Source organism: Hemiscyllium ocellatum, chromosome 1 (genome assembly GCF_020745735.1).
Source record: "Hemiscyllium ocellatum isolate sHemOce1 chromosome 1, sHemOce1.pat.X.cur, whole genome shotgun sequence".
Classification (NCBI taxonomy): Eukaryota; Metazoa; Chordata; class Chondrichthyes; order Orectolobiformes; family Hemiscylliidae; genus Hemiscyllium; species Hemiscyllium ocellatum.
Window position 1 is genome coordinate 146,619,552 of NC_083401.1, and position 22,075 is coordinate 146,641,626.

Here is a 22,075-nt window from a genome sequence, read left to right on the forward strand (position 1 = left end):
TTGGGAGTTGCTACTTTTCTTAAAAATGTTGACTTAAATTTTTCATTGCCTGGGGAAACACATCTCACTCATTATGTCAAAGTTGTTGTCGAGTGGTTTAATGGAGCAGAAGTGGTTCGCACCTAACTTGTTGAATGATAATAATGATAATGATAACAAAAAAATAAATAAAACAAAACTATACATGTATAATGCCAACCAATCATCACACTTATGCAGCATTGTCTTGGCTGCAAGATGAAAAGATTCAACAGCATGTCTTTTTCAGCAGTAAGCATCTTTAGTGCTCTGAAGATCCTGTTTCATCATTTAGTCTCCACAGAAACTGTTCATCACCACTTGACAAATGGACATTATTGCTTCATTGTTCTGAATTTGGCTGACTTGTTTTTGTTACAGCAATGATGTCATGGATCCATCTATTGAATACAACATGAATCACCGCAGGCGAGGGATTGCTTTAATCTTCAACAATGAGCGCTTTTACTGGTATCTGGGTTTACCTGAAAGAGGAGGAACAAATGCTGATAGATTCAGTCTGGATAAAAGGTATGCCAGACTGTTTGAGATGTGTTGTAGTATATTTATTGCAAAGCTGCATTAATCAAAGATTTGTCAGGAAAGTAAGAGCATGCAGATGTTATGGACCAGATGAAACCCCCCCTCAAAATATATCCAGAAGATAACCAAGACTCGAATTTTTATCTGATTTACAGGCAAGTATAAGGCGCTACTTTCCAGATGTGAATCGATTGGTTACACTACTAGGCTTTAAGCAAAACACTATTTATAATTTTCATTACAGTTAAAATACAAACAAAAGAATGAATCGGTATAATTTTAACTCTACTGGATAACTTAACAGAATAGTATATCATTTAACTATTAAACAACAACTGTTCCAATATAGTTTCCTCCATAAATACCTCCTTAGCAAAGACAAACTCAGTAAAATAGATTGCCTCACATGCAATGTTTCTCAAGTCCAGGAGGAAAGAACACAGAGAAATTCTAGCACAGAGAGAACGCCAACTTTTCTCTGTGGCAGAGGGATGTACAACAGCTTCCACAGCCAGCTTCAAAATCCGAACAACCCACTAAAAGCTAACCTAAAAGTGTGTTTCTGTGGGAGCCTGACTAACCTATTCTTACTGCATCTATTGTTTAAAAATTAGACAACACCAGGTAATAGCCCAACAGGTTTATTTGGAAGCATTAACTTTCGGAGCACTGCTCCTTCATCGGGTGATTTGAAGGAGCAGCACTCCGAAAGATTAGATTACTTACAGTGTGGAAACAGGCCCTTCGGCCCAACAAGTCCACACCGACCCGCCGAAGCGCAACCCACCCATACCCGTACATTTACCTCTTACCTAACACTACGGGCAATTTAGCATGGCCAATCCACCTGACCCGCACATCTTTGGACTGTGGGAGGAAACCGGAGCATCTGGAGGAAACCCACGCAGACACGGGGAGAACGTGCAAACTCCACACAGTCAGTCGCCTGAGTCGGGAATTGAACCCGGGTCTCAGGCGCTGTGAGGCAGCAGTGCTAACCACTGTGCCACCGTGCCGCCCACTAAGATCTTGCCCACAATACTAAACTAAAATACTAATACGAATACAAAACCAAGCTCAAAGCTAGTGCTTCCGACAAAACCTGTTTGACTATAACCTGATGTTGTGTGATTTTTAACTTTGTCCACCCCAGTCCAACACTGGCACCTTCAAATCGCTTCTATTGTTCTAACTTTTCAAATAAAAAGGACCCAAGGCCTCCTTTTTATTAGCTTAGCAACTGTCTTAAAACCATTCTTCCAAAAAAAAGGACAAAATAAACCTTTTAATGTCATAGCATTGTCACACAGCATACTCTGCAACCTAACGTTTTGTGGCAAGGAGCAGATTATTTCCATGATTGCAAATAAGCACAAATTGCTGGATGATGATGTCCTCCAATGTTAACCTGAAAATGGGAGCTTGGGATACCAATTCTACCCTTTGGTAAAATTAATTCTAGTTTGAATAGCGTGCATTTACAAAATCGGGTTAAAATAAGAATCTGGTTTGTGATATATTTTAGATTAAAAGCCCTCAATGGAAGTTGAGGCGTTTATAGGCTTACACTATTTTTTTTTCTTCTTTTTTGTAAGGAACTAGCAATGTATGTCGCAGGGCCTAATCAACATTCTGCCTAAGTGGGTTAGAATTTTGGTTTGTTTGGGCTTCTTCATGGACATCACCCTGGACAGACTCTCCCAAGTCGAGCATTTTTGCAATTTGATTGTTCATGACTGGGAATTGTAGCTAGTAAAGAAATCCCTAAGGATATGATTAAAAAGAGAATTTTGCATACTAAGTAGTCAACATATGTTTTTCTTTAAATAGATTAAGAGAGCTGGGGTTTGATGTACATGTTTATGATAACTACAAAGCATCGGAAGTGTTGCAGATAATTCATGAAGGTAACAAAATTTACATTTCCTGCATTTTTGGAAAACAGTGAATGCTTTCCGAAGCTAGTCCATGTAGAGTTAAGAGTCGGCATAGCAACTGCATCATGACTACATTAAAAAAATAGGAGTAGAAATTCAGGCCTTTGAGCCTATCTTGCCATTCGACAAGGTCATTACTGGTCTGCCCAGGTGTCAACCCTTTCTCATGCTAGCCCATCATAGCCGTTCAAGCACTGATATTTAAAAATGGATCGATCTATTCTTTTAATTACTTTCAATGATCTAGTCTCCACAACTCAGAGGTAGCAAATTCCAGACTACTGTCTGAAAGAAAACCTCTAACAAATAAAGATCTAATTTCATAGAAACATTAAATCTTAATGGGACTGGACCAGCTAGCAGTGGGAGGAATGTTCCTGATGTTGGGAACCTCCAGAACTAGAGGTCACAATCTGAGAAGAGTTTCTTCACTCACTTGTTAACCTGTGGAATTCTCTATCACAGAACGGTGTTGGGGCCAGTACATTAGATATATTCAGGAGGGAGCTGGACGTGATCCTTGCTGCTAAAGGGATCAAGGGGCATGGAGTGAAAGCAGGAATGGAATATTGAGATTTCATGATCATATTGAATGGTGATGCAGACTCGATACATCTATTTTCTATGTTTTTTATATTGTCTTGAGATTCCACATTAGTCCTAGTCTGTAATTAGGCAAAGAGGGTTGAGTGGCTGAATGGCCTCTGTTGTTAGTGTTTTCATATGGAAGAAAATGTGTTGCTACCTATGAGCCAAGTTTCAGTCAATACTTAATGTCAGTCACCTGCAGTAAGGTGCACTTGAATGACTTATTGTTTGTAAGTGAATGGCAGCTCTGGAGGGAATTGCAGAGAGGCAATAATCTCTGGTCTGAATCCAAAGGAAAAGTGGATAGCAAATGGGGATGTACTTGGAAAATTGGGAGAGAGAAAGCATGTATGCTTGCTGTTTGTAAGGACACAATGAAAGGTATCTCAATGGGCCCTTCAGAAAATGCTGAAAGGGCCTTGAGGGGATAGGCATAGATTTATCAGAGATATTCAGATCTGGCTGGATAATGAGCTGACATTCCCACATTATATGCCATCCAAACCTTAGTCAAACTATTTAATCTGGCAGTCTATTTACATTATTCTCACAGCTTTATTATCCTACTTAGATTTGTATTTTTGGAGAACATGGACATTACATTCACTTCCTTTAAATCATTGGTCTAGATAAACAGTATACAAATGTGACAAACTCCAAACCTGTCTTCAGTCTGCTCTAATGATGAAAGAAACCATTGCAGGAGGGAAAATAGTGACACTTTTTGAGGGGAAAGAAAGTATCACCAAATTGGCATTGTCTATAACACTTATGGTGGCATAGTACTACCATTACAATTCAGAAATTTGGAAATTTTGTGAGAGTACATTATAGAAATGATTCACATTTCAGGTAAAGCCCTTCATCCAATTTGAATGTTGAAAAATAAGCAACAATTTTGTAGATTTAAGAGGTTAGTTAATGCTGTTTATTCAATTTTACTTTAATTGCTTTATCTTGTGGTTTTCTGATTTTCCCAAATAGTGTTGATTTTCCCTTTTTATAGAAAATGATGAAATGTTTGTGTTCTCTATTTTTCACCATTACACAGAGGAATCATTGAGCTTTCATCTGCTAAAGCAGCTTTGAAAGGTATCAAAGTCTCATCTTGGAATGCACATGAATCAGTGTCCAGTTTGGGAGCCTGTGGTGGAGGAACTGGACTGAGAAGGCACAGAGCATCAGGAGAAATACTGGAGGTTGCAGGGCAGAATTTATTGGGCCATATCTGCCATTCAGGGGAAAACCTGAGATCCAGAAAGGGCTGAAAAATGTGAAACGTTTTTGTTTGGAATCTTCTCCTTCTAGAGCAAAGGAGCATTTTTAGCAAATTTGTATTTCCTAACCCTTCTCTTTTTAGAATTACTTAGTTCAGAAATATCCACGAACAGGCCCAGCTATTTGAATAATACTTAAATTCATGGAAAAATGTACCAGCTCACCTCAAAGTAAATCTATTGAGTGATTGCAAAGTTCAGTTTCAGAATGTATAGTATATTCCCATCACTTATTCTTAGTTTGGGGTAACTTCAGTCCTTGTAATTTCATTCTTTTGTTTTCCCACAGTGGCTACTTCAGATCATTCTGATGCAGACTGCTTTTTGTGTGTCTTTCTTAGTCATGGGGAGAACAATCATGTATTTGCATATGATGCAAAAATAAGTTTACAAGAAATAACTGAGCGTTTCAGAGGTGACAAATGCCCTTCTCTGGTTGGAAAGCCTAAAATATTTATTATTCAGGTAGAGTGAATCTATTTAAATTTAAATAGTAATGTGCAGTTTGTTTGCCTATGTTCCTCTTATGAAACTAAAGAAAATACTTTCAATAATAATTGCAGCATTTATCTATAATTGCTGTGTGATAATTTAACTGTAATGCTTGGGTCTTCAGTATAGAATATCCACAAACTTTGTCTCCAAAAAAGTGACCGATACTGTTTACTGTAAATGATTATTTGCATAAAGAGAACTTAAATAACTTACTCCACATTCACATAAACACATCTGTTCAATTTGCCATCCTACTAGTTAACACCAGTTAGTAGTATAAATAATCTCTACTTTGACTATATCATAAATTTAGGAAGTTGTAGAAAACCTGAAACTGTCACTTGAGTGTAATTTATGAAATTTTCAAAAATACGGGTGAGATGTTTTGCTCGTCAGTTAGCTGGGTATTTTCGATCCCTACAGCAATAAATGCGGAGGTGCTTGCCATAATTGAGGCAACAAAAGTTTCAAGATGACCACTCGTGTTGACTTAGGCAAAATGGCTGAGTTGGAGTCCACGCTGATGATGCTCTAGGCACCTGATACCAAATAAACATGGGTAATTTGCTCTTGATGTTATGGCTGCAGTTTTTTAAATGAAGTGGACTGCCAAAATGATAAAACATCTGCAGCTCTGCTGCCCCAACCTACCAGAGTGGTGAAGGTCTCAGGAATGGGGTGAGAAGTTTGTGAAGAATGCTAGTGAAAGGGAATGAGCAGAGATGTGGCTTTACAGGCTACAAATTTGTGGTCATGGTGATTTGGATGTGGTTGTGCAGTGTTAAGACTATGAGCATCTTTTAACAATATACTGAGACGGTACACACACTGGGAAAAGATCCTTGCTGTTTTAGTGTAGTGTAGCATTCTGAATAGATCTTTTCACGAGCAAATGACCCTTGGATTAGATTTAATAAATATATAAGGTTTTCATGAAGGAAAGATTATTTTAGTAGATGTATGGTAGTGACACTAAAGTAACATTCAAGTCATTGCAATTGAAAATCACACTGTAAATGTCAAAAAATATAATTTGTGAATCTATAAATTCAATGTGATAACTCCACAGAATTGAGCAAGACATGATGCAGTTCACCTAAGTGAGCAGCTTTAATAAATTTTAATACAAATAGGATTACACATAGGAATGAGGGATGTGTATTTCATGAATGACATTGCTGTATGATTTCCAATTTTCTGGCAATCAAAAATGGAATTTAAGGCAATTGTCAATGTATTAGTCAATACTAATTATGACTAAGCTGGGATCATGCTTTGGTCAGACCACAGAGGAACAGTGTATCCAGATAGAGGACACAGGAGAAACTTTCAACCTAAGGAGGTATTGCAGTGTGTAAACCCCAAGGTGAAATGCCAATAGTACAGGTCTGAGTTACAGGAAAAAAACCTGATGATGGCATTTTGACCTTTTTAGTCTTGGCTAATCAGTTCAAAGATGGGTATAATTTCTATGCTATACATCCACTGCTGCAAAAGTTGTGTTTTGGCAAAAGTGAAGAACATGGTTTTAGACTAGCAAAGAAACCGTACAAGACTGAAATCCGTGACCAATATGTGGAATGGATTTGTGGCTGTAGTAGTACAGGCAAAATACTGTGCAGGATAGAAACAGACTCTGTGGTCCAACCCGTCCACGCCGACCAGATATCCCAACCCAATCTAGTCTCACCTGCCAGCACCTGGCCCATTCCTTCCAAATATTTTGGGATATTTCTGAGGAACTAAATTAAGGTAAATGGCTCTCTCTCAGTAATTATGAATTTTACTCTCGGTATTGAAAATAACTGAGCATCCTGTTGCTATTTGATTTCAGGCCTGCAGAGGAGATAAGCATGATGAGCCAGTGATGCCCAAGGATGAAGTAGATGCAAATCAGCTTGTGGTGAATGAAGTGGTTGTTGATGCAGGAACCATGCGTACATTACCTGCTGGTGCAGATTTCATTATGTGCTATTCAGTAGCTGAAGGTATAGTATAGCAGCATTGGCGACATTTTAGTTAGCACAAAAGACAGTTTATTGTTTCTCATTTGTTCAACCTCTAGAAACTAGTTGGAATTTGCCTCTCCATAAATGAACAAAAACTGTTCATGGTTGCCCTTTCAAGAATATTAAACTGTATTGAGTCGTCATTTTTCTCATACCTACCTTTCCCCAAGCTATGTACAGATTTTCATACTAGGGTGCAATTTGCTTCTCTCGACTCCAATTCAAGGTGCAAATCTTTGTTGATCTCGCTATCCAGGGAAAAAAATATCTGTATAAGTAACTTTAAATTTAGTTAGCTGCAGTGAAAGTTGTTCCATTGTCATAAGTTCTAACCCTAGAATTATTCTGCATGGTGCCTACAGTTTAACTTTCTAAATAATTGCTTGGTATTACCAAACTTAAACGTCACTATCAAAAGAGCTATTTGTACTCATCAGTACTGAAATATGACAACTTTCTTCAAACGTTATACAGCTCAAGAGCTACTGAAAAATAGTTGTGTATGCTTGTGTCCTTTTGTTACAATACAGCATCTTCAATGATCAGACATTACTTTTCTATTAGTGTGAGGCTAAGTCAAATGGTGAACAGAGGGAGTGAAAGATGGTGTACACTTTGGAAGTTCCGTCAAAAGTGACCAAAGACGAGGGAGAACTAGCTACAGAAGGTTTTTTCACCCTAGTCTATTGTAATTATGCTGGAGATTGTGTGCACTGAGCAAAACCTATTCTGATTCTTTCCTGGCCTTGCTCCCACATTGTGTCTCTGCAGCTTTCTTCATTCAAAACTTGAACCCATTTCAAATTCCATTCGCCCTATTATCCTGTTGCTCTCTGATCTACACCACCTCCTGGTTAAGCAAAGCTCTTAAAATTCTCATCCTACTTTTCAGTTCTCTTCATGGATGGTGCAGGAGGGAGGGTTTTGGATTCTTGGATAATTGCGGCTCTTTCTGGCGTAGGTGGGACTTCTACAAGCAGGATGGTCTTCATCTGAACCAGAGGGGTACCAATATGCTGGGGGGGAAATTCGCTAAGGCTATTGGGGTGGGTTTAAACTAGTCCAGCAGAGGGATGGGAACCAAAATTGTAGTTCAAGTATAGAAAAGGTTGAGTAGGGAGGTCCAAAATAAAGTTTCAGTGACGCAAGATGGCACCGGCAAGCAAGAAGTTGGTTTGAAGTGTGTCTACTTCAACGGCAGGAGCATCCAGAATAAGGTGGGTGAACTTGTAGCATGGGTTCGTACCTGGGACTTCGACGTTGTGGCCATTTCGGAGACATGGTTAAAGCAGGGACAGGAATGGTTGTTGCAGGTTCCAGGATTTAGATGTTTCAGTAAGAACAGAGAAGATAGTAAAAGAGGGGGAAGTGTGGCATTGTTCTTTAAGGACAGTATTACAGTTGTGGAAAGGATGTTTGGGGACTCGTCAACTGAGGTAGTATGGGTTGAAGTTAGAAACAGGAAAGGAAAGGTCACCCTGTTGGGAGTTTTCTATAGGCCTCCGAATAGTTCGAGCTGTAGAGGAAAGGATAGCAAAGATGATTCTCGATAGGAGTGAGAGAGACAGAGTAGTTGTCATGGGGACTTCATCTTTCCAAATATTGACTTGGAACACTATAGTATGAGTACTATAGATGGGTCAGTTTTTGTCCAGTGTGTGCAGGTGGGCTTCCTGACACAGTATGTAGACAGGCCAACAAGGGGCGAAGCCACATGAGATTTGGTACTGGTTAATGAGCCTGGCCAGGTGTTAGACTTGGAAGTAGGTGAGCACTTTGGTGATAGCGATCACAATTCTGTTATGTTTACTTTAGTAATAGAAAGAGATAGGTGTTTACCACTGGGCAAGAGTTACATTTGGGGGAAAGGCAATTACGATGAGATTAGGCAAGATTTAGGAAACACGGGATGGGGAAGGAAACTGCAGGGGATAGGCACAGTAGATAAGTATGTATCTGTAGAGCGCGGGAGCCGTGGTTTACAATGGAAGTGGAATTTCTGATCAAGCGGAAGAAGAGGGCTTATGTTAGGAGGAGATGTGAAGAGCGTTTGAGGGTTACAAGGTAGCCAGGAAAGACCTAAAGAGAGAGCTCAGAAGAGCCAGGAGGAGACATGAGAAGTTGTTGGCAGATAGGATCAGGGTAAACCCCTAAGGCTTTCTATAGGTATTTAAAGAATAAAAGAACGATGAGAGTAAGATTAGGGCCAATCAAGGATAGTAGTGGGAAGTTGTGTGTGGAGTCAGAGGAAGCACTAAATTAATATTTTTCAACAGTATTTCACTGTAGAAAACGACAATGTTGTCGAGGAGATTACTGAGATACAGGCTACTGTAGGTGTGATTGAGGCTCACAAGGATGAGGTATTAGAAATCCTGCAAAGTGTGAAAATAGGTAAGTCCCCTGGGCTGGATGGGATTTATCCTAGGATCCTCTGGGAAGCCAGGCACAAGATTGCTGAGCCTTTGGCATTGATCTTTAAATAGTCATTGTCTACAGGAATAGTGCCAGAAGACTGAAGGATAGCAAATGTGGTTCCCCTGTTCAAGAAGGGTAGTTGAGACAGTCCTGGTAATTATAGACCAGTGAGCCTTACTTCAGTTGTTGGTAAAGTGTTATAAGAGATAGATAGATAGGATTTATAATCATCTAGAAAAGAATAATTTGATTAGGGATAGTCAGCATGGTTTTGTGAAGGATACGTCATGCCTCACAAACCTTAGTTATTTGAGAAGGTGACCAAACAGGTAGATGAGTAAATCTTTTCTTCAGTATTTATGAAGGAGAGGGATCGTATTGTTGAAGAGGAGAGTGTGAAACGGACTGGTAAGTTAGAAGGGATACTTGTTAGGAAGGAAAATGTGTTGGACATTTTGAACAACTTGAGGATAGACAAGTCCCCCGGGCCTGACGGGATATATGCCAGGATTATGTGGGAAGCAAGAGAGGAAATTGCAGTACTGTTGGCAATGATCTTTTCGTCTTCACTGTCAACGGGGGTGGTACCAGGGGACTGGAGAGTGGCAAATGTTGTGCCCCGTTCAAAAAAGGGAATAGGGATAACCCTGGGAATTACAGGCCAGTTAGTCTTACTTCTGTGGTAGGCAAAGTAATGGAAAGGGTACTGAGGGATAGGATTTATGAGTATCTGGAAAGTCACTGCTTGATTAGGGACAGCCAGCATGGATTTGTGAAGGGTAGGTCTTGCCTTACAAGTCTTATTGAATTCTTTGAGGAGGTAACCAAGCATGTGGATGAGGGTAGAGCAGTGGATGTAGTGTACATGGATTTTAGTAAGGCATTTGATAAGGTTCCCCATGGTAGGCTTATGCGGAAAGTCAGGAGGCATGGGATAGAGGGAAATTTGGCCAATTGGATAGAAAACTGGCTAACCGGTCGAAGTCAGAGAGTGGTGGTAGATGGTAAATATTCAGCCTGGAGCCCAGTTACAAGTGGAGTTCTGCAGGGGTCAGTTCTGGGTCCTCTGCTGTTTGTAATTTTTATTAATGACTTGGATGAGGGAGTCGAAGGGTGAGTCAGCAAATTTGCAGATAATACGAAGATTGGTGGAGTTGTGGACAGTGAGGAGGGCTGTTGTCGGCTGCAAAGGGATTTAGATATGATGCAGAGCTGGGCTGAGGAGTTCAATCCTGCCAAGTGTGAGGTCCATTTTGGAAGGACAAATAAGAATGCGGAATACAGGGTTAACGGTAGAGTTCTTAGGTGGAGGAACAGAGGGATCTTGGGGTCTATGTACATAGATCTTTGAAAGTTGCCACTCAGGTGGATAGAGCTTGTAAGAAGGCCTATGGTGTATTAGCGTTCATTAGCAGAGGGATTGAATTCAAGAGTCGTGAAGTGATGTTGCAGCTGTACAGGACTTTGGTTAGGCCACATTTGGAGTACTGTGTGCAGTTTTGGTCGCCTCACTTTAGGAAAGATGTGAAAGCTTTGGAGAGGGTGCAGAGAAGATTTACCAGGATGTTGCCTGGAATGGAGAATAGGTCGTACGAGGATAGGTTGAGAGTGCTAGGCCTTTTCTCGTTGGAACGGCGAAGGATAAGGGGTGACTTGATAGAGGTTTATAAGATGATCAGAGGAATAGATAGAGTAGACAGTCAGAAACTTTTTCCCCGTGTACAACAGAGTGTTACAAGGGGACGTAAATTTAAGGTGAAGGGTGGAAGGTATAGGGGGGATATCAGGGGTGGGTTCTTTACCCAGAGAGTGGTGGGGGCATGGAATGCGCTGCCCATGGGAGTGGTAGAGTCAGAATCACTGGTGACCTTTAAGCGGCAATTGGATAGGTACATGGATGGGTGCTTAAGCTAGGACAAATGTTCAGCACAACATCGTGGGCTGAAGGGCCTGTTCTGTGCTGTATTGTTCTATGTTCTATGAGAGTAAACCGTTTGATGTGGTGTATATGGATTTCAGCAAATAAAGTTCCCTACACTAGGCTATGTACAAAATGCGTAGGAATGGGAGTGTGGGAGATACAGCAGTTGGGATCAGTAATTGGCTTGCTGAAAGAAGATAGGGTGGTGGTTGATGGGAAATGTTCATCCTGGAGTCCAGTTCCCAGAGGTGTACCGTAAGGGTCGGTGTTGGATCCACTGCTGTTCATCATTTTTATAAACTACCTGGATGAGGGCATAGAAGGGTGGGTTAGTAAATTTGCAGCCGACACTAAGGTCGGTGGAGTTGTGGATAGAGACAAAGGATGTTGTAGGTTACAGAGACATAGATAAGCTGCAGAGCTGGGCTGAGAGGTGGCAGATGGAGTTTAATGCGGACAAGCGTGAGGTGATTCACTTTGGTCGGAGTAACGGGAATGCAAAGTACTGGGCTAATGGTAAGATTCTTGGAAGTGTAGATGAGCAGAGAGATCTCGGTGTCCAAGTACACAGATCCTTGAAAGTTGCCACCCAGGTTGACAGGGTTGTTAAGAAGGCATACAGTGTTTTAGCTTTTATTAATAGAGGGATCGAGTTCTGGAACCATGAGGTTATGCTACAGCTGTACAAAACTCTAGTGCAGCCACACTTGGAGTATTGTGTACAGTTCCGGTCACCGCATTGTAAGGAGGATGTGGAAGCTTTGGAAAGGGTGCAGAGGAGATTTACTAGGATGTTGCCTGGTATGGAGAGAAGGTCTTATGAGGAAAGGCTGAGGGACTTGTGGCTGTTTTCATTAGAGAGAAGAAGGTTGAGAGGTGATTTAGAGACATATAAGATAATCAGGGGGTTAGATAGAGTGGACAGGGAGAGCCTTTTTCCAAGTATGGTGACGACGAGCACGAGGGGGCATAGCTTTAAATGAAGAGGTGATAGATATAGGACAGATGTCAGAGGCAGTTTATTTACTCAGAAGTAAGGGTATGAAATGCTTTGCCTGCAACGGTAATAAATGTACTTAGATTCACCAACTTTAAGTCGTCATTGGACAAGCATATGGATGTACATGGAATAGTGTAGGAATAGTGTAGGTTAGATGGGCTTCAGATTGGTACGGCAGGTTGCTGTAATATCAAGGGCCGAAGGCTTTACCTTTCTTGATCTCTTAACTCCCTTAGTCATCTGAATATCTGATTGTAGTTGTTCCACCAATGGGTTGCTGTAACTTTGTCTACGCCCTGAGCTCTGCAAATTCTTCCCGAAATCTCTCCACCTATTTTCCCTTTCCTCCAAAAAAAACTTACCTGTCTGCCCGAACGTTTTATTATCAGCAATGGTTTCTGTTTCAAAATTTTAAGGCGGCATTAAAAAAGATGCATTATAAAAACAAGTTGTCAAAATAGTCAAGAAGTAAGAGGTTTAAAATTGTTTACAACAGATTTTGTTCATGCTCAATATTCCAAATATTTTCTTCTTACCATAGGTTTTTATTCTCATCGAGAAACTGTAAACGGCTCCTGGTACATCCAGGACTTTTGCACGTTGCTTGAGAATCAGGGCTCACAGCTCGAGTTCACAGAGTTTCTGACATTGGTGAACAGGAAGGTATCGGAACGAAGTGTGGAAAGATGTGCTGATCGTAATGCATTAGGAAAGAAACAAGTCCCTTGCTTTGCCTCGATGCTTACAAAGAAATTGTATTTTAAACCCAAAACTTCGTAAGTTTGGTTTACCTTGGTGATGAAGGGCTCTGGCCCGAGACATCGAATTTCCTGTTCCTTGGATGCTGCCTAACCTGCTGTGCTTTAACCAGCAACACATTTTCAGCTCTGATCTCCAGCATCTGCAGACCTCACTTTTTACCTTGGTGTAGTCTTTTCCCCCATCTCCCCTTTTTAAAGAAAGTAAATTCCTAATTTTAGAACTACCACTAGCAAAATGATTCTGTACACAAATAGGAGTATTAGGTGTGCACCTCCAAACAAAGTAATGAACAGTAAATCTTTCTTAAGTTCAACACATTTTGACCACAAATACTATTCTATTGTGCAATCCAAAAAACCTAAATTAATTATAGAAAAAAAGGCTAACCAAAGATTTCCTTTGTCCAATCATGTTTGTGAAAATGTCCAATTTTATTCTAAATAACTAAATCAAAGGTGAAATTGGTTTTGTCAGGTTATAGAATTTTGTAAATTACTTCTGTGGTTACTTGAGTGATGAAAAACTGTCTCCTATACTTCTGAATTATTGGGGTGAAGGGTAACGTTTAAAAAGTTACCATTGTGCTTATTGAGCTTTGTACGTACATTTTAGAATGCAAATAATGACTTAAGATTTTGTTTACATCTGTTTTACTCCATTAATTCCTTCCAGCATACACCAGCTATTGATCATGTGAACCTTCCAGTAACAGGTTCTCCAGAAAATCATTGTACAGTGACTTGGTGCTGGACCTCAGGTTAACTTCCTTCTCTGTCTATTGAGGCTTATTTAAAACATTTGTAGAAAATACTAGTGCCTTGTGGCAACTTTAAACTGGAAGGTTTTCAGGGAGTTTTTTTTTGTTCAATCATGTTGTATGAACTAAGAAAATGATCAACAATTTTTGAGTATAGCTGTGAATTTTGTATGTATTTTCACTCTTATGTAATCTTAAAAGTAAAAGTATTCCAATTTTAAATTGATTTTTTTTTGTCGGATGATCTTAATTACCATATTATTAAAAGCATTAAAGGCAACAGACCGACTATACTATTAGAAGAGCCAAAGACACACCAACCACCACTAACTTCATCAACAAGGACAGTGTCAAGGTGGTGGACCTATGCTTTACCACACACTTCACCTTCAACAAAAAACCTACAGCCAAACCAACAGAACACACCTATGAGACCTCTGATATCAGGGTTCTTAGCAGAGGCAGTAATGCAGCGATTTGAACAAACAGCTCTGCCAACCATCCAACCCAAACTTTGGGTCTACTACGTGGATGGTACCTTTGTTATCCACTAAGCGAAGCTAATTAGAGGAAACCTTCAAGACTATCAATAGTGAATTTTATGCCAGTAAGAGTATTAAAGTGGAGGAAAACAACAACAAACTGTCATTCCTAGATGTCACAGTAGCGCAAACAGCCACTGGGGAACCTCAAACCAGCATCTACAGGAAAACAACACGTACCAAATATTGAACTACAGAAGCAATCATCCCAACATCCACAAATGAAGCTGCATCAGAACATTATTTCAACAAGCCAACACACATTGCAGCATAGAGGAACTATGCAGAGCAGAGGAAAATCATCTATACCATGTATTCAAAAAGAATGGGTACCCAATGAAAATGGTCCACCGATTTCTCAGCAACAAACCCAAACAAGCAGACAAAACCTGTCCAGAAACCCTAGCCACTCTCTCCTACATCAAAGACATCTCTGAAATGACTGCCCGACTACTCAGACCCCTTGGCATCATGGTAGCCCACCAAAACACATTAAAACAGCACCTAATGAACTTGAAAGACCCTATACAGATAACAAGCAAAACTAATAACATACACAGTTTTTTTGTAAAAGGACTGTAACAAACACCACATTGGACAAATAGGCAGAAAACTAGCCACCAGGATACATGAACACCAACTCGCCACAAAAAGACATGACCTTCTTTAACTAGTATCCTTACATATGGATGAGGAAGGACACCACTTCAACTAGGACAATACATCCATCCCAGAACAAGCCAAAGACACACACGAGAATTCCTAGTAACATGGCATTCCAACCAGAACTCTTACCAACAAAGAGTTAGACCCCATCTACCACCCCCTGAGAAAAAAACAGGCAGTGACCTCACCACAGGAAATGACATCACCAATCCAAAGAAACCCAAACTCAAATAGAAAGCAGGAATTATTAACTGTGCTTCACCTAAGGCCCACTGTAAATGTTACCTAGTAGGGTGATGAAACATCTGGAAATGAACCTTCCAGCTCAGTGAGCAAACCTACATCCAAGACAGAGTGTTTAAATTTCAGTAATGTAGAAAATTAAAATCAACAAACTAAACATCAGAATTCTTTGAATCCTAGGCTATAGTATCCTGTGCCTACTTCCCTCATTGGGAGCATTTCTGGAGAGGCCGAATTTCTTGCTGATTTGCCAACTCTCAATCTTCATCTCAAGAGCCCGGCTTTAGAAATTTTTGGAGAAGGTGAAGATCAGGGAATAGAAAAAGCTATAAATCAGAAAGGCCAGCAAGATAAAGGCCTACCTGCGACCTCTGTAATGAGCAAAATTTTGATTAGAAAGGTACAATGTTTCTTTTTTTAAAAAAATCAATTGAAAGCAACTAATTTACATCGGAGGATTACTCTTTGGAGGGTTGGTGTGGACTTGTTGGGCCCAAGGGCCTGTTTCCGCATTGTGGAACCTATTATTCTAGGATTACCTTTTTGCCTTAAAGTTGCACTTTGAGAGCTTGTAATATTTAATCCTGTTAGACTGTCTCCATAACTATTGAGTGACCTCAACACAAAATCAATGAACAAGCCACGTTGTATAAACCAATACAGAGGAACCTTTATTATCCAGCATTCAATTATCTGAATTTCTGATTATCCGGACAAGATCGCAAGGTACCAATGCTTGGCTAAACTGTTATCTGGCATTCGATTAATCGAATAAAATACTCCCCACCTGTGTCCTTCGAATAATCCATTCCTCTGTGCTAGAATGTTTGTGCAAAGGCTGTTTGTTTTATAGATTTTTTTTTAAAAGAGTCAGATAATGGACTGCCAAGTCTCATTGGGCACAAAGGTGTAAACTTAATCAGTTCTTAGCACCAAATGACAAGCTGTGCTGCTACAAGTCTTATATTTGCAAAACCACAGAGCTAATTTGATTTAAATGTGTTAAATTTTTGGGAAAGTACCACTCAAATTGTGAAATGTTCAGTATGAGAAAAGCAGTCATAATTAGCAACTTAACAACAGTTTTTTAATCTTCCAAATCTCAGCATAAAACAAGCAGAGCACATATGAATGAAATACTATGCACCCTAACCAAATCTTAATTCTTTCAGTCAAGGAAAGTGCAGGGATCAAATAGATACAAGATAATAGGGATGAGCAAGAGGAGAAATGCAACTTTAGTCAAAGTCTGCAAAGCAAGCAAACAACCAAACAAGATACCATTAAAATACCCATCATTTGGTTTATTTTATTTGCAGCATATCTATTCAAACAAATGTGGAACAAAAGAAAGTACCTTAACAAACTCAGTATTGCAACACAATGTCACCTACCCTCACCAGCCACAAGGTTAGAAGACTTGAAAAATAAAACCATTTGAAGTATGTAAGCAAACTTCATCAGTTTGCCTTTGTGCATTTTTCATAATTATATTACAAAAATTCAAATAACAGTAAGAGACATCCATTGAGAGATATGGTTACAATTAGTACGCTTCCTGCCGTACACTCTGGAGTGAAATACACGATACACATTAAACATCTGTTGACAATGGGAGAGAATGAAAGTTTTCCAATAACTAAGCATAATAGCTTGACTCTTAAACATAAAATATTAGCAAACACTACAGTCCTGTGATAGTCCACCATTAATTAAAACTGTAAAACAGATCAGTCACTTTTTTAGGGCATTCCATCCTACTGTCTCTGTACTGTACAAAACCACATGGATTAGTGCATTATTTTGGTGTACTCAGTTTCACTTCCAAACCAATAGTGAAGCTGTTCAATATTACATCAAATAATAACTCTGCATTATGAGCTACAGATATCATAATTATATAGTGGTAATGCCTACTGTGTTCTGAGGTGTTTTAAAAAAAATCATCTTTTAACTCTGCTATCACTACTGACCACAAGACCAACGCCCTTGGTGTTAGTCATTTGGAATTCCAGACTGGTTACTTGGCCAGATAAACACTTTCCTGAGGCAGTAAAATAATATATCAGCAGCTCATTATATTTTGATGTGGACTGATCTTGCCTTATTTATATTCACTTTAAAATTTATCCTTTGGTTATTTTTCTTTGAGTCAACCAACATCAATTAAAAGTAAAGTATAGTCATCTTCAAATTGGAAGCTAAGTTAAGCAGACACATGAAAGTTCCCCACCCAAGAGTCCCACACATAGCTTGAGGATGCCAAATGAGATACAGTAGTGATAAATACCATTAACTTTCATCTACCAGGAAAACAAAGCTGAAAAGGACCCCAGCAAGCTAAAGTAGTTCCTTTCTGGAAGTTTAGCAATGAACAGAAGCAGCATAAGGTCTGAAGCTGTTGGATAAATCTGGAGGGAGAATTAAGTAAAATCATAGGTTGATTTTGAAACTAATTCTTTCAGATCCAAATGGGGGAAAAAGACATTTTTTACTGGACTTCAAAACCTGTAGCATCTTTGGCATAGAAAAAAAATCTTTATAGTTAGAGGCAGTACAAGTTTAAATACTGTGTATTGTTATGTTCGTACAAATAATACTGCCTTTAAATGCCATCTTTGGTACCAGTTCTGAAAAAAACAGTTGACTGTATGGGAAAAGCAAGAGAAAAATCTCGAAGAGTGAACTCTCTTCATTAATTTTTTATTTCACCAATCGTGTTCAGCTGTTTTTAAATTGAAAACAAAACAGTCAGACAGGAGGATGTATTTTGAGACCTACTCACAGAGTCTTTACAAAGAGGTAATGCCCGATTACAATAGAGGGAAGGACAAATCACATTCAGTAATGTTTCCCGCAGCAAAATGATACAGGTGAACAGCCTAATCCCGATGCATTGTCCAAATCCCATAAGTACAAAAGCTGAATGCGAAGAGGAAATGAAAACATCAAGTGCTTATGCTGTTTCCCAAGATTTCAACAAGAATGAACTGATCACAACCCTTTAATGTGGACTCTCCACTTCAGAAAGAACACACATTGTAACTATCCCAGTGTAATACAAGGTACTTGACTCAAAGTCAGTATGTTTCACTGCATTGCAAGCATTCAGGGAGGTACATTTACTGTAATTGCTTCACCTAAAATAAAAATTGCTCTTCCTGCTACAAAAAAAACTCAAGCTTTTCACCTATTAGTCATGTTTGTGCATATGTATTTCAACCATTTTACAATACTCTTGCCTTCCCATTAGAAGAAATACTTTTTTATAATTAAGATTACAATATTAATACTAATTTGTAATAGTTTGCTGCAACTAAATTATCTGTCCATCTACCTGATATAGTTGCAAGTTTCAAAAATTATGTATTGAATCATATTCACTATATGAATGCCCGTGTAAGCTTCTTACCGGAAGTATTGGGATAAGGATCAAGATGGTCGGGAGAGCTAGCATTGGAAGGTGGGTTGTATCAACAGCAGAGTTTAAACCAGATTGATTCATGGGCACTTCACTCTCAGAATGCCACAAAACTGCAAAAAAGGGTATTATACAGAGATAAGTCCCATTTTAAAAGAGAACAGAAACACATAGGAGAACAGTTCTGATCAGATTGAAATGTTGCATTGGTTAAGTCATAATGAAGCATGACTCCAGAGTTTGTTCCTGTCAGCTATGGTTTCAGTTTTTGTTGTTTAGTGGCTCAATTGGAAGATGCAGTTGCAAAGGGTCACGCAGCCGCTGGAGGTTTTTTTCCACCTTTGAACGGAAAAAGAAATGTCAACAAATCCACAAACCTCAGCAACTAGCATTAATATTATAGTTGTGACACAGAAGACAACCCATAATGTTGTAAACAGGTAAGAGCTAAAGTAGAGGTCAGCAGGGGTAACCAAAAGCTTAGTAAGAGGGGGGGAATTTTAAGGAAAATTTTAGAAAAGAATTTAAATGGTGAATAGGAGAGCTTCTACAGATCACTGTAAGTTGCCTCTAAGCTTGCTCAGCCACCCCATGGCTCCACTCGTGGCGATTGGTATCTGCACATCAAACACAGTACTGACTTCCAGTTCCAGAAGTCACTGTTGACATGGACCTTAGAGGCCCACGCAGGTACCCTGGAGGCTGGCGCAGGTAGACAAAAGATTAGAGGGAATGCTGATTACTAGTACCTGGTTTGGAATGGCAAATAGTCCAAATCCAGAAATTTTCTAACTCTCCTAGTGCAATACGTCTCTTAGCATGTCTGAAATGTTTTCACCACTGACTGCAGATTCTGCCTTTTTGAATCTTGCCACAGGTTATTTCCTGTAGATATCTACAGGGCCTACCTGATCTGGTATGGTGAAGGAAAATTACTTGCTAGTCTAACATGACTGAGATGCTTGTATTTGGAGGTGTTGTTTGTTGTACGTTAGCAACTAAGTGCAAGCTAGACCCATACAATGGACATAGTTACAGAAACTATAAAGCAGTCCTAGATGTTAGGTCTTATTCCTTTGAGATCTTAAGATGTTCTCCCACTAGGTACATACGAATTTATCATAGGTGGTGCTAAGGCATTCCTCAGGCCTTCGTGTTATTCAACACTAATCATGAAATGCTCTCACATGATTTTTTTTTTTAAAAAACTTGGTGCTAACTAACCTCAGCCATCTCCTCCTTGATTTTGTTGTATTTCTGAATGTCAAAGTTGTTCCTTCTGGCACCGCGATGGAAGTAGTGTAGGAACTGTCTATCTTTTATATCAGGATAAACGCAATCCTAAAGAAAAAGTGATATTATTCAAATTAACAAGATGCAGTACCAAAAAAATCACAACACCAGGTTATTGTCCAACAGGTTTATTTGAACATACAAGCTTTCGGAGCGCTGCTCCTTCGTCAGGTAGCTAGTAGGGCAGGATAAGACAATAGACAATAGGTGCAGGAGTAGGCCATTCTGTCCTTCGAGCCTGCACCACCATGCAATATGATTATGGCTGATCATCCTTAATCAGTATCCTGTTACTGTCTTATCTCCATAACCTTTGATTCCACTATCCTTGAGAGCTCTATCCAACTCTTTCTTAAATGAATCCAGAGAGTGGGACTCCACTGACCTCTGGGGAAGAGCATTTCACACAGTCACCACTTTCTGGGTGAAGAAGTTTCTCCTCATCTCTGTCCTAAATGGTCTACCCAGTATTTTTAAGCTGTGTCCTCTGGTTCAGCACTCACCTATCAGCGGAAACATGTTTCCTGCTTCCAGAGCGTCCAATCATTTAATAATCTTATATGTCTCAATCAGATCCCCTCTAAGTCTTCTAAACTTAAGGGTATACAAGCCCAGTCGCTCCAGTCTTTGAGTGTAAGGTAGTCCCGCCATTCGAGGAATTGACTCGTGAACTTAAGCTGCACTCCCTCAATGGCCAGTATGTCTTTCCTCAAATTTGGAGACCAGAACTGCACACAGTATTTCAGGTGTGGTCTCACTAGGGCCCTGTACAGCTGCAGAAGAACCTCTTTGCTTCTATACTCAATCCCTCTTGTTATGAAGGTCAGCATGCTATTAGCTTTCTTCACTACCTGCTGTACTTGCATGCTTACCTTCATTTGCTGGTGTACAAGAACACCCAGATCTCTCTGTACTGCCCTTTTACCTAAATTGATTCCATTTAGGTAGTAATCTGCCTTCCTGTTCTTGCCACTAAAGTGGATAACTATATCCACATTAAACTGCATCTGCCATGCATCTGACCACTCACCTAACCTGCCCAGGTCACCCTATAATCTCCTAACATCCTCATCACATTTCACCCTGCCACCCAGCTTAGTATCACCAGCAAATTTGCTAATGTTATTGCTAATACCATCTTCTATATCATTAACATATATTATAAAAAGCTGTAGTCCTAGTACTGATCCCTGCAGTACCCCACTTGTCACTGCCTGCCATTCCAAAATCACTACTCTTTGTTTCCTATCAGCCAACCAACTTTCAATTCAAGTTAGTACTTTGCCCCCAATACCATGCACCCTAATTTTGCTGACTAACCTCCTTTGTGGGACTTTATCAAAAGCTTTCTGAAAGTCCAGGTACACTACATCTACTGGATCTCCCTTGTCCATCTTCAGAGTTACATCCTCAAAGAATTCCAGAAGATTAGTCAAGCATGATTTCCCCTTCATAAATCCATGCTGACTCTGACCTATCCTGTTACTACTATCCAGATGTGTCGTAATTTCATCCTTTATAATAGACTCCAGCATCTTTCCCACCACTGAGGTCAGACTAACTGCTCTATAATTTCCTGTTTTCTCTCTCTCACCTTTCTTAAAAAGTGGTACAACATTAGCCACCCTCCAATCCGCAGAAACTGATCCCGAATCATAGGACACAGAATTTTTAGCAAAAGATCAAAGTGTCTTACAACTGATGCAATATTCAAAAAGCACACAATTTGTAGGCAGTCAGTCCATGTGACATTTTATAAATTCCTACTTTGGAAATAGAACCAGTCTGACTCAAGGTTGAAATACATTGTTTAATGCATTGTCTGAGCTGAAATGTCACTTTTTTTATATTTAAAACCTTAAGTTATCTTGGGAATGTGACGTGAAAGTAGTTCTGGGAATTTACATATTAATCAACTGAAACCTGCAACCCATTCTAAGTAATTAAAGGCTTAACAGCAATCTAGGTTTGTTTAATACATTACATCAGTTGTGTGACACTTTGATCTTTTACTATAAATTCTGTGTCCTATGATCCTGCTCCTGACTAGTGGGGCAGGACCACTCAATCATCTTCATCACTTCCTCAAAACCCTCAATCAAATTTATAAGACAGAACCTGTCCCACACAAAGCCATGTTGACTATCACTAATAAGTCTGTTCTTTTTGAAATGTGAGTAAATCC

The 22,075-nt window shown here is 39.6% G+C and overlaps 2 protein-coding genes across 3 annotated transcripts in view; one reads left to right on the forward strand and one right to left on the reverse strand.

Moving 5' to 3' along the window:
- LOC132816774 (caspase-6-like) overlaps nucleotides 1-13,949 on the forward strand; it is a 33,678-nt gene extending 19,729 nt beyond the window's left edge. For both annotated transcript variants that reach the window (XM_060826709.1, XM_060826718.1), the window contains 5 exons: nucleotides 400-549; nucleotides 2,392-2,468; nucleotides 4,653-4,828; nucleotides 6,693-6,846; nucleotides 12,748-13,949. In XM_060826709.1, the coding sequence (XP_060682692.1) occupies nucleotides 400-549; nucleotides 2,392-2,468; nucleotides 4,653-4,828; nucleotides 6,693-6,846; nucleotides 12,748-12,986 (796 nt within the window). In that variant the 3' untranslated portion in view covers nucleotides 12,987-13,949. The remainder of the gene's footprint in view (nucleotides 1-399; nucleotides 550-2,391; nucleotides 2,469-4,652; nucleotides 4,829-6,692; nucleotides 6,847-12,747) is intronic.
- Nucleotides 13,950-16,372: 2,423 nt separating this feature from the next.
- The window catches only part of LOC132816786 (calcium uniporter protein, mitochondrial-like), a 172,533-nt gene continuing 166,830 nt past the window's right edge, over nucleotides 16,373-22,075 (reverse strand). Inside the window, exons 7-8 of the mRNA XM_060826732.1 lie at nucleotides 19,822-19,938; nucleotides 16,373-18,936 (exon numbers count right to left, since the gene is read on the reverse strand). Of these exons, the coding sequence (XP_060682715.1) occupies nucleotides 18,859-18,936; nucleotides 19,822-19,938 (195 nt within the window). The 3' untranslated portion in view covers nucleotides 16,373-18,858. The remainder of the gene's footprint in view (nucleotides 18,937-19,821; nucleotides 19,939-22,075) is intronic.